Source organism: Syngnathoides biaculeatus, chromosome 22, assembly GCF_019802595.1.
Source record: "Syngnathoides biaculeatus isolate LvHL_M chromosome 22, ASM1980259v1, whole genome shotgun sequence".
Taxonomy (NCBI): Eukaryota; Metazoa; Chordata; class Actinopteri; order Syngnathiformes; family Syngnathidae; genus Syngnathoides; species Syngnathoides biaculeatus.
In genome coordinates this window covers 9,757,555-9,771,353 of record NC_084661.1, presented here as the reverse complement: position 1 = coordinate 9,771,353, position 13,799 = coordinate 9,757,555, and the positions used below count along the sequence as shown (strand labels likewise).

The 13,799-nt window shown below is 45.2% G+C and overlaps 1 protein-coding gene across 2 annotated transcripts in view; it reads left to right on the top strand.

Moving 5' to 3' along the window:
- sdk2b (sidekick cell adhesion molecule 2b) overlaps positions 1–13,799 on the top strand; it is a 149,549-nt gene that overhangs the window by 77,509 nt on the left and 58,241 nt on the right. For both annotated transcript variants that reach the window (XM_061810069.1, XM_061810068.1), the window contains exon 2: positions 6,156–6,315. In XM_061810069.1, coding sequence (XP_061666053.1) covers positions 6,156–6,315 — 160 coding nt within the window. The remainder of the gene's footprint in view (positions 1–6,155; positions 6,316–13,799) is intronic.

Below are 13,799 nucleotides of genomic sequence, written 5' to 3'. Positions count from 1 at the left end.
AAACTTTGACTTTGTTTGTGCATTTCTTGTTGATGTGTTCTGACTGGAGGCCAATCACTTCACATGGCGGCTGCTGCCAGTTTGTCTTTATCATTTATACATGACTTTTATTTTTTTAAATGGTAATCTTTTTTTCTTTTTTTGCCTTCACGTATACTAAAGATGGCCTCTGAATGCACTTTATTTATTTATTTTCCTTTTTTTTTTCATAAAGAAGAAGAAAAAAAACTAAAACAGATGGCGAGGCAGACCAGGCGAGATGTACTGAATTAATCACAACATTTTTAGCATTTATTTGCAGAATGCGGCTTACGTGACAGCCTTTACAAACAGCAAAATGCGCCTTTCTCGGCTCTGTTAGTTTTTTTACGCGTCGACGCGCATGTAAACGGCGGGTTTCCACAGTTACCCAAAGGAGGACGTGGGTCCCCCCGGGGCCCGTCGCTCCAGGACAAAGCATTCATTTTTTAGCTGCAGCCTAGGGGGGTGGCACCGCACACACACACATTCAGAAAATGGGAAAAATTTTAACGTTATGATTGGTGAGGATGGGTTGCACATTCTGTGGCTCGGGTGGCTGTTTTGCTAAATGTTAGCATAACAACCGCTTCCAAGTCGGGCCACCGTTTTCCGGCCCATTTGTAGAAAAGTCAAATAGACTTTCTATTTTCACAAATGAATTCTGGATGAATTCTCACTGGAGGGCAAACATTTGTACCTGCCGTTGTTCTCGATAATGAGCTTTAATTGACTGCGGCCACACACACACACAGCTGCCCCCCAGAGTGCCCTCTGGCTCGAATGACACCCGATATGCAAATGTACAGCTCCGTGATACGCTAATTGCTAACTGCTGCCGTACGGGAAGCTGGCGAGCGGACGTTGGAGGCGTGTTGAGTCGTGTCAGTGAGTAAAGGGTCATTTTTGGGGGCGTTCACCTCGACCGGCAGCCTTGGTGTCCTCGTGGAACCTTCGCGTGTTGTGACTGTGACTCCAGCCAAATGTGCATTAATTATACACTCAGGAGCCTAAACCTGTTAATTAAATGAATTGCGTGGGCGGTGGGACGTCAGTTGCCGCAACGTTCCCGCCGCATATGCCACATCTGCAGCCGCGTCAGCCTGCGGCACGTCTGCCGCCACAAGGCCCGCAGCGATGTCCGGAGGCTCCACCTCCGCTTTCAAAATGCCCTCGCAACTTCCGCCACAACCTCATCTGCCAGTGACACATACGTTGTCCCAAAATCCTGTTGCCAGGTCCACCAGTGCCACTTCTGCTGCCACAATATCCGTCGCCACATCTTAACCGCGTCACGTTCACCTGCAGGAGATCCACTGCCGCAACATCCACAACCACGTACGCAAATGCGGCGTCTGTTGCGACATCCGCTGCCACGTCCACTAGTTCCCACAAAATCTGTTGCTTTTGCCCCCAGTGCCCCATCTGTTCCCAAAGTGTGTGCTTCCATGTCCAACACTATCCTCGCTACATCTGCCTTCACATCCGCTGCCATGTCTTATAGTCTCACATCTGCTCCCACTTTTACTAGTGCCACATGTGCTACATCTTCTTCCACATCTGCAACAGCACATCTATTGCCACATCCGCCAACGCTATGTCCACATGTGCTGCCACAATGCCACCCCTTCCTCCAGCAGCAAGTCTACCGCCACAACATTCGCTCCCATGTCCGATGCTGCTATATCTGCCTGCACCTTGTCCGCCAAAGCTGCCGCCACAGCCACAGACAGGCAACACAAGGTCTATCAACACAACTTTTCTTGCCTCACATTAGCTGTCAAAATTCCCCCTGGCACCTTTGCCACAGGCGGCTGCACCAGTTCATCTGCCACGACACACGCCGTCATGCCTGCTAGGGCCTTGCCCGCAAGGACCACATCTGGTGGCACAACGGGGGCAGCATTATCTGCCACATCGGCCAGTGCCATGTCCAGCACGATAACACCGGCTGCCACACATGCAAGCAACACAGCCCCAGAGGCACAACCGGCAGCTGAAAAATTGCCAGTGCCATGGTCCGACGGCAGTCCGCCAGCACCAAATCTGCCACCACAACACCCGCCACCTCATCTGTCATGTCATGAAACATCTATCGTCATGTTTCCCGCCATCGACATGCCAACCACTCCAGCCACATTGGCTACGTGCAACATCCCCTGCCATAATTCCTGCCAACACCTGCTGCCAACACCACATCCACTGCCACATCGGCCGCACAACATCCATGATTGGAACATCTGCCACCATAACATCCGTCGCCACAACACCCACTGCTGCCACTTAGATCAACAAATTCTATGCCGAAAGCGGTATTATTGTAAAATGTTGTCACTCCCAGTTGAAATTTACTGTAAAATCTACCCCCCCAAAAAATATATCTATATTTAACATTGTATATTTAAATACAACATGAACAAATAACTACATCAGGGGTGCTCAATGCGTCGACTGGTCCATCGCGACGGCGTGCCGAAAGAAAAAAAAAAAAAAGACATCGGCCAAATTTTTTTTTCACTTGAGCTCACTACGCATGTGCAAACAACGACAGTACAGGAAAACACGCTGTCAGTGAGTTCCCCCCTATTTTAAGCTCTTGCTTAAAAAATCTTAACAAACATGAGTATGGATGCTGCAGTAAAGATAAAAACGTATCACTTTTATACAGAATGGAAGGCGGACAACTTTTTCACGATGTCATTTTGGAAGTCCATTTGCCTCATCTGCCACTGTAGTGAAATGTGGAGCGGCATTTTTGAACTGTTTATGGAAAATACGACACCGACGTTCCACCGAAAAGCAAGCTGAGTGTTTACCAAACCAGGTGCTCTAACCACTGAGCTACGGGGCCTCACAAGGATCGTGAAAGACTACTACTGTTATATAATAAAAGAAACAATTTCAGCAACAATAAATATATGTACCACGCTTGACCCTGTACTCTGATGCTCTTAAGTAGTATTCCTTACAGTGTATCACTTGTAATGAAGCTCCTAATGAGCGCAACCAGCGCAGAGACTCGTCAGTGATCAATGTTGTTGTTGACCTCTTGACCTCCTCGCGGCCCGGCAACCATCTGTCGAAGGGCAACACTTTTTCCTCGTGTGGTTTTGGTGCATCTTCCCCCCCCTTTTTTTGGGATCGTTATAAATATGGATCTGCTCTGCACAAGTCAGACCTGGAGTGAAGAGCGGTGAATATGCATGGCGGTTATGAATATTTATTGACTTATTGAGATGTGTCATGCACTCTTGAAGGCCAACATATGCCTTCACTTTCTCAGTGGCTCAGTGTTTATCTTGGACTTTTTTCCCCCTTCTGTCTCCAAAATTGCAAACATTATAAACCTGTTTCCAACTTAAGTTTTGGGTTTTTTTTTTTTGGCAACAAATCCAAACTGCTACATTCAGCAGTGTAAGTTTGTAACCAGATGAAAAAAAATAAAATAAATGAAAGCAGAATTGCCGGTTTTGTATATTTGATGTAGTGTATATACATGACACAAGCGTCAAATTCACGATGAATAATTCAGAGCGGGGAAAAAAACATGTTTATAACATCGAAGGGCTATTATGTGTGCTTATTTTGTGCTGCAGACTGTATATCATCACAATAATGAGGCATAATACACAAAAGTGCCTTGCCACACTCCAACTTTAATACATACACTCCTCATTTTGAAACATTGATTTTAAATTGGAGTAAAAAGATGTAAACAATTATTCTCGTTGCTTCCCTCCTCGCTTATATTCCCTTTGCAATTTTTAATTTTTTTTGTAACTGACTCACGGCACGCCGTCCCAGCTCCTATCGTCCCCCCGCCCCCACCTCCCTCCTCCACTGAGCTTGTCATGCCAAAGTGCAGGAGCAAAATATAAGCACAATAGATCATCCTGACAGTTTAATTTCGCCGCTTGATTATCAGTCAATTTGATAATTATATCATGCAGCCATCCAATTAATGGCTTCTATATTTACAATGATCATCAAGTGAGCTCTCTGCGGTATTGGCGGCGTTCATCAGTGCTGAGATATGAGCACCTCCGGGGATCTTGACAGTCGGAGCGCCTCCTTGATTGAGATATGAACAAAAACATTTTTTTTAATGCACTACATACACTGATTTATGCGGTGGGGGGGGTATTCGGGTTGAGAGGGTTTGGTTGGGGGGGAGGGGGCAGCATTGCCTAGCAGCCTTCCCTTCCTATCTGCACTCGCCACTCCAGATTTTAATGCACTACACCACTCAGGGGCCACTTACGCAGAGGGGAGGGTCAGTTGCCGAGGACCGGGTAGTCGTAGGAGTAGTTTCCACTAGGCTCATGGCGGTCCTCCTGGGGCAGGGCCCTTCTTCTAGCTGGATGGATGTCTGGGTGGGGGCTCACCACTCTCCTGTGTCCCCCCCCCCCCCCTTATTATTCCCCTGTTGGGTGTCATTGTCTGCCCTCCTTTCCAGCAAGCAGGGGACACTCTCACTCTCTGGCTGGGTGGGGACTGACTACATTGGCAAGCCCTGCTGGTTGATGGGGAGACTCTTTGCTATCCTGGGTATATAAGTGTATGTGTGTGGGGGGGGGGTTGGTAGGACACGTTGGGTGGTTGTAGGGGGTGTCTGGCTGCTTGAGAGGGTGGCTTTGTGTCCCTACGACTTCGTTCAGGTGGCTAGTTTTGGGGTGGCTTAGTGTGGCTGGTGGACTGCCCTGGGTCCCTCAGTGTGGGTGATGTCCTGTCCACTAGGGGACTCTAAGGTGGGCTCTTAGGCCTGACCCCGCCTCTCCTGGGAGGGGGTCTTCAACCCCCGTGGTTCAGGCACAGCGATTACAGATCACTTCTGAAGGTTTAGTTAGGAGACGGTGTCAATTCACAATGATACTCACTTCTGAGACTTAGTCGCTTAAGGTGGGGGCCACTCACTCATTGTAACATTTATCTCACAGCAATGTGAACTTTTTGGGTAACACCTCACTTGCAATTTATTTCTAAAGATGGTTTGAATTTACATCTCCATTCGCACCACACTACAGTTTTACAGCCAGGTCCAGTAACTCTGGGTTCCCCTCCTGTCCTTGTCCTCTACAGTCATATCCTTCCTTGACGGGATGCAGCACAACTCATAAAAGGCTTAGAGTTCCTCCTTTCTGCTTGGTTTAACATCTGAACAAGTCAAGATGAAAAACAATTAAAAATAGTGTTTGTTTCTTCTGATCTGATCGCACACAACCGACAGTGTGTTTCGTGCAATATCCCTTCCTCTCTGCAACAAAGTGAATCCAGCGCAAACAAGACGACTTTTGCGGGGGATCAGTCCGATCCAATAGGGACACTTTCAGACTGTCAGGCTTCCCATCTGGAGTGTGTTTACATGGCCGCCGTAATCGCTCAACATGACGGTTTTTTTTGTTTTTCCTTGAAACATCGCCGGTCGCATGAGCAGAGATTTACGCACAAGGGTTGACAAATAAAATTATTACAGTTTGTGTCAATCGGATGCACTGGTAGGAGGGGTTCTTGTTGCATGGCGAATCGTCAAAGTTTACTACCGTGATCTACCCAAATCCTATGATGAAAACTCATAACCTTCCCATAAAAGCAGAGTCCATCTGTCTATTACAGCCGGTTCACATTTCTTGGTGTTTGAGTTTGATCTGTGCCAGTTTGTTCTAATACAGCCTCTGGAAACAGGTAAAATCCCCTGATGACGTCGCCTTACATCTGTTACGTGCTGCGCTGTCATTTTGTTATCTTTAGTGACAATCTGTCCCTTTCACTGTATGCGAAGCTCATGTTTGAGTTAGTTGGCTCATGCTGTCTTAAATAAAGTGGCCCTTTCTTCCTCAAACAAGCTGAAGTGTGTCTGATCATTTCCTGGTGACTCAACATCACCATAATTCATCCACGTCACAATTCTCCCTGCATTTGGTTATAATCATTTTATGGCGAGTTTTGAACGCTAGTCAAGGAAACGGGAAAGATCATGTGGAGTTCTGGCTCTGCTGTGCAGGTCTTGAGATTGACACACATGGGGGTGGTTGTTGGATTTTTGCACATCCTTTCATAATGAACACGTGTTGACATGTTCCACACCCCCAAAATCTGTTGCCTTTGACGCTGACGTTCTTTCTTCTTCTTCATTGCAGATGATGTGCCTCCGTACTTCAAAACGGAGCCGGTGCGAAGTCAGCTGCACTTGGAACGCAACCGGCTGGTGCTGACCTGCATGGCTGAGGGCAGCTGGCCTCTGGAGTTCAAGTGGATCCACAACAGCACCGAGCTGACCCGATTCTCTCTGGAGTATAGGTGCGTAATCAAGCTGGGTTGTTGACTTCAAAACGACAGTCTGTGTTAGATGTCTCACAGATCTGTAAGCGCCAGTTTCACTGAGGAATTTGGTAGATGTCTCTGTTCGGATCTGTTCGGATCCAGACCCACAGTGAAGTCTCCACAACTTAGACCAGGGGCGCTCAATGCGTCGATCGAGAGGCAGTCTTGGTCAACCACGGGAAAAAAAAAATCCAATGCAAATTGAAAGTATAACATCCAGCTATTTAGTTTGTGGCATTTTGTGATGTGATTCAATGAGTAAAGGATGACTGGTTGTTACTTCCAATGGCACAGTCCACATAGTAAGGAAGTTTCTTTAGGCTTGTCACTTTTAGGGTCACCACAGCTGTTTGGCACAATGTTTTTTTATGCCAGATGCCCTTCCTGATACAACCCTTCTCAGGGAGTGGAGGCCCCAGTGGGATACGAACCCACAACCCCTGGTTTACCAAACCAGTGCTCTAACCACTGAGCTACGGGGCCTCCTACTCCGCCTCACATACGTACTGTTAAAAATGAGAAGAAGCCACTGGTTTCTTTTCGGCAGCACACAGAACATTCTCTAACAATGCCCGGTGCTCCGCCACACTATCTTTTTACCCCCCTCCTCCCCCGCTCTTGAAGACGTACACTCCTAATTACAAATGATACAGTACTTGCGCAGCCCATCAATGTGTTTTATAATGACAGCGTCCACCACCGCTGCTTTAGTTAGCAACACAGTCAACGTAGAGCAAAGACGAGTTCGACATGCTCCTCATGTTCACTTTCGATTTTAATGGAGAAATTTAAAAAAGAAATGCTGTTCTTTTAAGAACCAATGACTATCGGAGTATGTGAATAATCTAAGAAAATGTGGTTAAACTGGATGAGATTTTCTCTTTTCCGAGTGGGAAAGGTCTGGTCTGAAGCCAAAGTAGAGATGGTGAGTAATTTAAAAATTCCACCTTGGCACAGCCTGATCCAGGATGAAAGCACAGACAATACACTGCACAAAAAAGCTAATTCTCTATTTTAAATATAGGAGGCAACGTGACATTAACTTTAAAACAGTTTTTGGAGCATCATCATCACCAACCACCCCCCACCCCCACCGTCGTCGGTAGCTCACGAGAGGCTGGCTGCTTGAAGATTAGATCTTGGGGTAAAAAAAATTCTGGTAAAACACAAAACTCGAGATTTTTTGTGAAAAATCATCCTCTGGGGCCATTTGCAAAGAACTTCATAACAGGTGTCAAACTCAAGGCCCAGGGACAAAGTCAAGGCTGCTACATTATTTTATGTGGCCCATGTAAGTAAATCATTTGTGTGAAATTACGTGAATCTGTGTATGTGAGAAATAAACAAAGACACTGCTCAACATTAAAAAGTGACGGGGTCCAACACCCTACCTTGACAATGTCTTTTGTATCTCACGAGCAACAGAAAGACAACTCCATGGGAAAAATATTGATACATCTTGAACTGGGAGTTGCATCATAAATGAGAAAACCATGAACAATTCAATTTTATGCATCATTACCTGGACACAATTTATGCTACTCTATCCATCTAATAATAATAAGTAATTCCATTAAATTAGTACCCATTATTTCTGTCATGTTATAACGTTGGTGACTGAAAACTTTAACTTATGCGAGTGATCAATCTTTGAATGCCCGCTAGAGGTAAAAATGCTGGAGAATACTTTTGAATACACTCAGTAAACAGTACACAACCATATGAAGTAAATGAACAAGACATTTAAATAGATATGTTGCTCCGACTTTTTATCAGATCAGTGATTTTTTTTTTTTTTTTTTTAAACTCGCTGATCGGTGATTGGACCCAAAAATCCTGATAGTGTAAAGCGAAATATATTTAAATGAGGTATATATTGATAGACTACAATGAGCGCTATTGCTGCTTCTGCTTCTGCGTCCTTGCTTTGCCCTCGTGAGACCTTCATCATTCTCTCACACGGCATGCGAAATGTGCGCATATCTGCGCGTGTGAGGGTGTCGGGGGTGGCAGATAAAGCGTCTTTAACGGCAACGGGAAGATTGTTATCATGCAGCAGCACGGCCTTATCTCACTAAGCCGTGCGTGCGCGTATACCTTGCGTGTTTGTGTTGTGTGTTTGTACACATGCGCGCGCACACACACACACACACACACACAATGCTGATCATACAGTATGTGTGGAGGAAAGGAGGATGCCGGCCCTGGTGAGTTGATGATGTCTTGCAGATCTCCAGAGGCTGATAAGAGCAGAGTGACACGCGAGTGCGAGAAGAAGTGGTCAGAGTGTACTAGAGAGGGTTAGCGCACAACACACTCGTTACACTGTCTTGTGAGGATGAGTCATACGGCAGGATGTCTCGAAGGAGAACCAGATAATGTAATGGTGAAGCAGCGTGTGGCATTTTGGATGGCCGGTTCCGAGCAACTGGTTCTCCGTGTTGTTGCAGTTTTTATGAATTAGATCAAGGTGGAAGTTGCTCAAATTTTCTTCACGAGAAGTCAGGTGTCGCAACAGGAAGTGGGTGTGAGCCGTCACTCGGCATTGTCGGGAGTGCACTTGTTATGCAGCAGATGAAAGTTGGCTGATTGAACTTTTTCCTTTTTTTTTTATTTTTTGGGTGCTATCCTTGCATTTCCTTTGATCCATATTTCAAACTGCTCAGTCCCAAATTCGTGCAATGGCGGCCTTTTTAAGTCCAGGGGGGGAGCAACGGCAAAAGGCAGTACTTTTTTTTTTCTTTTTTAAATAGTTTTTGACTGCTAGTGCAGGTTGTGAGGGCGAGAGCTGCCGTATTTGCTGACAGCATGTGATTTGACCTTGTGTCAATCAGTTCGTCGATACGACTGCTCGATGTAGTAGGTGCAGTGGATCAGATTTTTGAACTGTTTTCTGTCATAAACACGAAGAGTTTTATTGTCATACTTATGCTCGGTTTTCATTATATAATTTCACGATGAGCCCCATTTGCTTGAAACAACACACAATGAAATTTGAGCTTTTTTAATTTTTCTATTCAAGGTTTTCTCACGATATATCACGGTATCCATGACAGGCTCTGGGAAGGAAGGGGCTGGTAAATCCCAGGGGTTTAAAGGTGCAGTCCCCTTCGGTCTCTGCGGTCTCCCGTGAAAGCCATTAACTTCCTGTCACGTTCTGATCAAGACAAGTTTTCACATTCTGCCAAGGATTGATACGATTGAAGCTGTGCGCAAATGCAATGAAATGGCTAGCATGCAGCCTAGCTCATGGTGAGAAGCCTGACAAAATGGGAGGAAACGCGCTCCAAACGTGGCAATCAGTGACCACCTCAGTGATTTATGTACGCTTGCTTACACGTGGGAAAAAAAATGTACCGTAATTCCCGGCCTACAAAGCGCACCTGGTTATAAGCCTCACCCAGTACATTTGTAAAGGAAATAGCATTTGGTACATACCTAGGCCGCAGCCGTGTAAAAGCCGCAAGTGCCCACATTGAAAGACGAGATATTTACAAAGAAAGATGGTACACAGAGTTTAACGCTAGCGCCGCCAAACTAACAGGGCCGGACGGTAAATCTTTCTTCTCTCTCTCCTTCCCGCTTAATCGCGTGGTCATTACTTGGATAACAAATACAGTAGTAATACCTTTAACCACTAGAGTTGAAATTGTATCCCACTCTGGTGCATTGAATTTAAGGCATTGTAGCCCAATAGCTACCATAATGTCATTTGTCCAGATAGTGTGTGTGTTTTTCTAGCCATATTCTTTACATGTTTTAATCTTCCGTAATTCCCAGCCTACAGAGCGCACCTGGTTATAAGCCTCATCCAATGCATTTGTAAAGGAAATACCATTTGGTACATACACAGGCTGCACCTGTGTAAAAGCTGCAAGTACCCACATTGAAACAGGCGATATTTACAAAGATGGTACACAGAGAGTTTAACGCTAGAGCCGCCGCGCTAACGCCAACGCCACTGTGCTAACGCTAATGCTTGTGCCGCGCTAACAGGGCCGGTTAAAAAAACATACTGGTAAAAATCCCTGAGACACGGCAGTAACACGCTAGCGCAGCGCTAACAGGGCCGGACTGGTAAAAGTCATTTGCCCCCTTGCGCCCGTTAGAAAAAATGCACAAATTAGCCGCATCACCGTATAAACCGCAGGTTTGAAAGCGTGTGAAAAAAGTCGCGGCTTAGAGGCCGGAAATGATGGTAAATCCCTCCTCGAGATCATAAATAATAGTTACATATACAGGAGTGTACAAAAGTGACATTTGGTTCTTACGGAATACAATATTAAGTCTTTTTTTTTTTACCTCCTTTCACTAACACAGCAGCCACTGTCACAGTTATGATAGACATGACCATCTTAGAGGTCCCAAACGTCCAATTGGTACATGTAACTTACCACACAAAAGTAATCTTTTCCGATGAGCCACATGCTGCTTCACCATGACGTGATCACATATAACACAGTAAGGATGCTGGGGTGGCAGAATGTCACCGAATGTAATCAATGCAGAGGCAAAATGAAATTGCGTGACGTCGAAGATGTGACAGTACCTCCGACTTTACTTCTTATCAGCGAGACGTACATACCGTCCCTTCCTGGCGGCGCCGTCTACTTTTCGAAACGTGTAAATTAGTTTTGCCCGGCAGTACCATCGCAACAAAAAGGCAAACCGTCTTTTTTTTTCTCCCCTCCCGCCAATTGAGTGGGAATAAGCGTGACAATGCGAATGACACTCTGACCGCGCTCGTAATAGAGCGTCGCTTGCTGTTTGATTGATCCGTGCCGAATAAATCAAACTTTGTGTGGCGATAGATTCGTCGCCAACGTGTCACCAAAAAAGCACTCTCCTCTTACTTGAACCCATCTTACATCTGCCGCGAATATTTTGTAGTTTATAATTTCATGGCTCCTCAGATCAAATTATCGAGCACAATAATATATATATGTGCAAGCAATTATGTCGCTAGAGAAAGGAGATAGCTTGGAGTGTAACGCTTGATAAAGGACAAAAATGAGGTCTTTTGCATTACATCAGGTTGAGAGGAGAAAAACAATTTATATAGAACGTCGTACTCGAGATTATCCAATTTCCATCTTTGGTTGCATTCATTTCGGACTGAAGCGACATAAAGATTTGAGTTACATATTTTTACTCAATTTTTATTCCATTCTTTATTTTTTGTATTATTTACTCTCTATAACTTTACATGCCAGTCTTGTTTTAAAATGTATTGAGTCCATTTTTGATCATTGTATTTAGTATACATTGTCTTTGTGCCCCTTGTTGTCCACTGGATGCAAGATCATGGTTGTGATTGTAATTTCATTTTTCTTTCCTTGCCACGCATGAACAATAAGTCCAGATTTTGCCAAATGGACTCCAATTTGGGTTTTCTAACTTTTACAAAATCTCTAGACACCGTGCCTTTTCTTTGTGCGTCACATCGCCACCAGATTAGAGATTTTGCTCTGCATGCAACGTGCGATTAATGATTCCAGACCTCACCGAATTCACGACGCCTCGCGTTCCGCTAGCTTTCAACGTGATCAAAGACACCATGAATAAGATGTCTACATGCAAACCCAAAGAGTGAACAGATGCTTTGTGATGTATTCTATCTTGCAGCTAAGGCGCACACCAAATTGGATGCGCTTAGCGATCGAAGGGAATCCATTGAGGTCGCCCGTCCAAAGAGATACTGGCTGGTCTAAGACCCCAATCCCCTTGCGAGAGCCCACCCCCATCACCTTGTGTCCACCTCGAAGTGATACAAGCGCACCTGTGCGTGTGGAGGGCAAGTTTTCCCGGCCACTAATTGGACGTTGCTGGCCGCTCGACGCCCTCCTTAACGAGAGGCCCCCCCACTCGTCTCATTTAATGAGCCTCAATAACAACGCAATCAATGTGACTGCCCTGGGATGGGTGGGGGGCTTGGGGGGGACACACTTTAAAAATGAGAACTTTTACACAGATGTGTTTTTCTTCAACATTAAAAGGTTGGGTACAATTGAGGCGCTCCAGCTCAAAAGGAAAGGCCTTGGAGAGCTTTGAAGAGAGCACACAAGGGGGGAAAAAATCATGCAATGAACATTTATGCAAATATTCAACATAACTCAACATTGATGCCGCTTTGTACAACTACTTTTGAGTACCTGAAAAGGGAGGCGCACAGCGTATGATGGCAGCAATTCCCAAATTTTGAATGCAATCCATCCGTCCATTTTCTTTGCCGCTTATCCTCACGAGGGTCGCAGGGAGTGCTGGACCATATCCCAGCTGTCAACGGGCAGGAGGCGGGGTACACCCTAAACTGGTTGCCAGCCAATCGCAGGGCACATTGAGAATAACAGTTGCACTCACAATCACACCTAGGGACAATTCAGAGTGTCCAATTAATGTTGCGTGTTTTTAGGATGTGGGAGGAAACCGGAGTACCCGGAGGAAACCCACACAGGAACGTGGAGAACATGCAAACTCCACACAGGGAGGGCCGGGATTGAACCCAGGTCCTCAGAACTGTGAGGCCAACGCTTGACCAGCTGATCCACTGTGCCGCCATTTTGAATGCAATATCATTGTAAAACCATCTGAATTGAGTCATGATATGTGACAGGAACTGTAAACAGTTGTAGGTTTGTGATGAAGATGCGGCTCAATGCTGTGAGGATAAGCGGCATAGATACCGGATGAATGGATGTCATCCGTTGTTGTTGACATTGTCATGAAAATTTGGAGTCACTAAAAAACAGTTGTATGTTTGTTGTCAGTAGGCGGCTTAATGTTTAGTATAATTGGTATTGGTGCAAATAATGGATACAGTTGAAAAAAAATTAAAAAGTGGCCCTAGACATTTGCAGTGACTATCAACGATTTTAAGTGTTTTATCACAATGCGGCTCCATCATGGTTGATAAAAGTTGGCTTAATTCTACAGAACAAACAGGAAATGTATTCCAAAAGGTCTTTGACCAACGAGTCAGCTGCTGTCACACTGGCACTCATTCTTAAGGCTTCTCTTGATCATAGAAATGCAGTTGCAATACCGTACAAAATCCAATTTTACAGATGCTTTGTAGTGCACATTAAAAATATAAATCGATAAATTAACTTGGGCAATGACGCACAGGCAGCTCAAAGCATATTATATTCGGATCACATACAGCTAGATGAGTTTTTTTGTTTGTTTGTTTTTTTTCTAACTAGCAACAGCTGGTATCGCGCTCACAGTCGGCGTTGAGCTGCCTCACGACCAAAAATATGCAATTGTTCAGTTACTTGGAACGTTGAGCAATGTGCCACATGCTGAACCCCAAATACATTAATCTGCGTTCAAATATAGACACGGTCTTCTTGCTAACACGGCAGCTATCGTCACAGATGCAACGAGCGTGATTTCCTTGGGTAATGAGCAACACGCTGCTTCACCTTGTGATCCCAACACTTCTACCAGCCTGTTTCCGG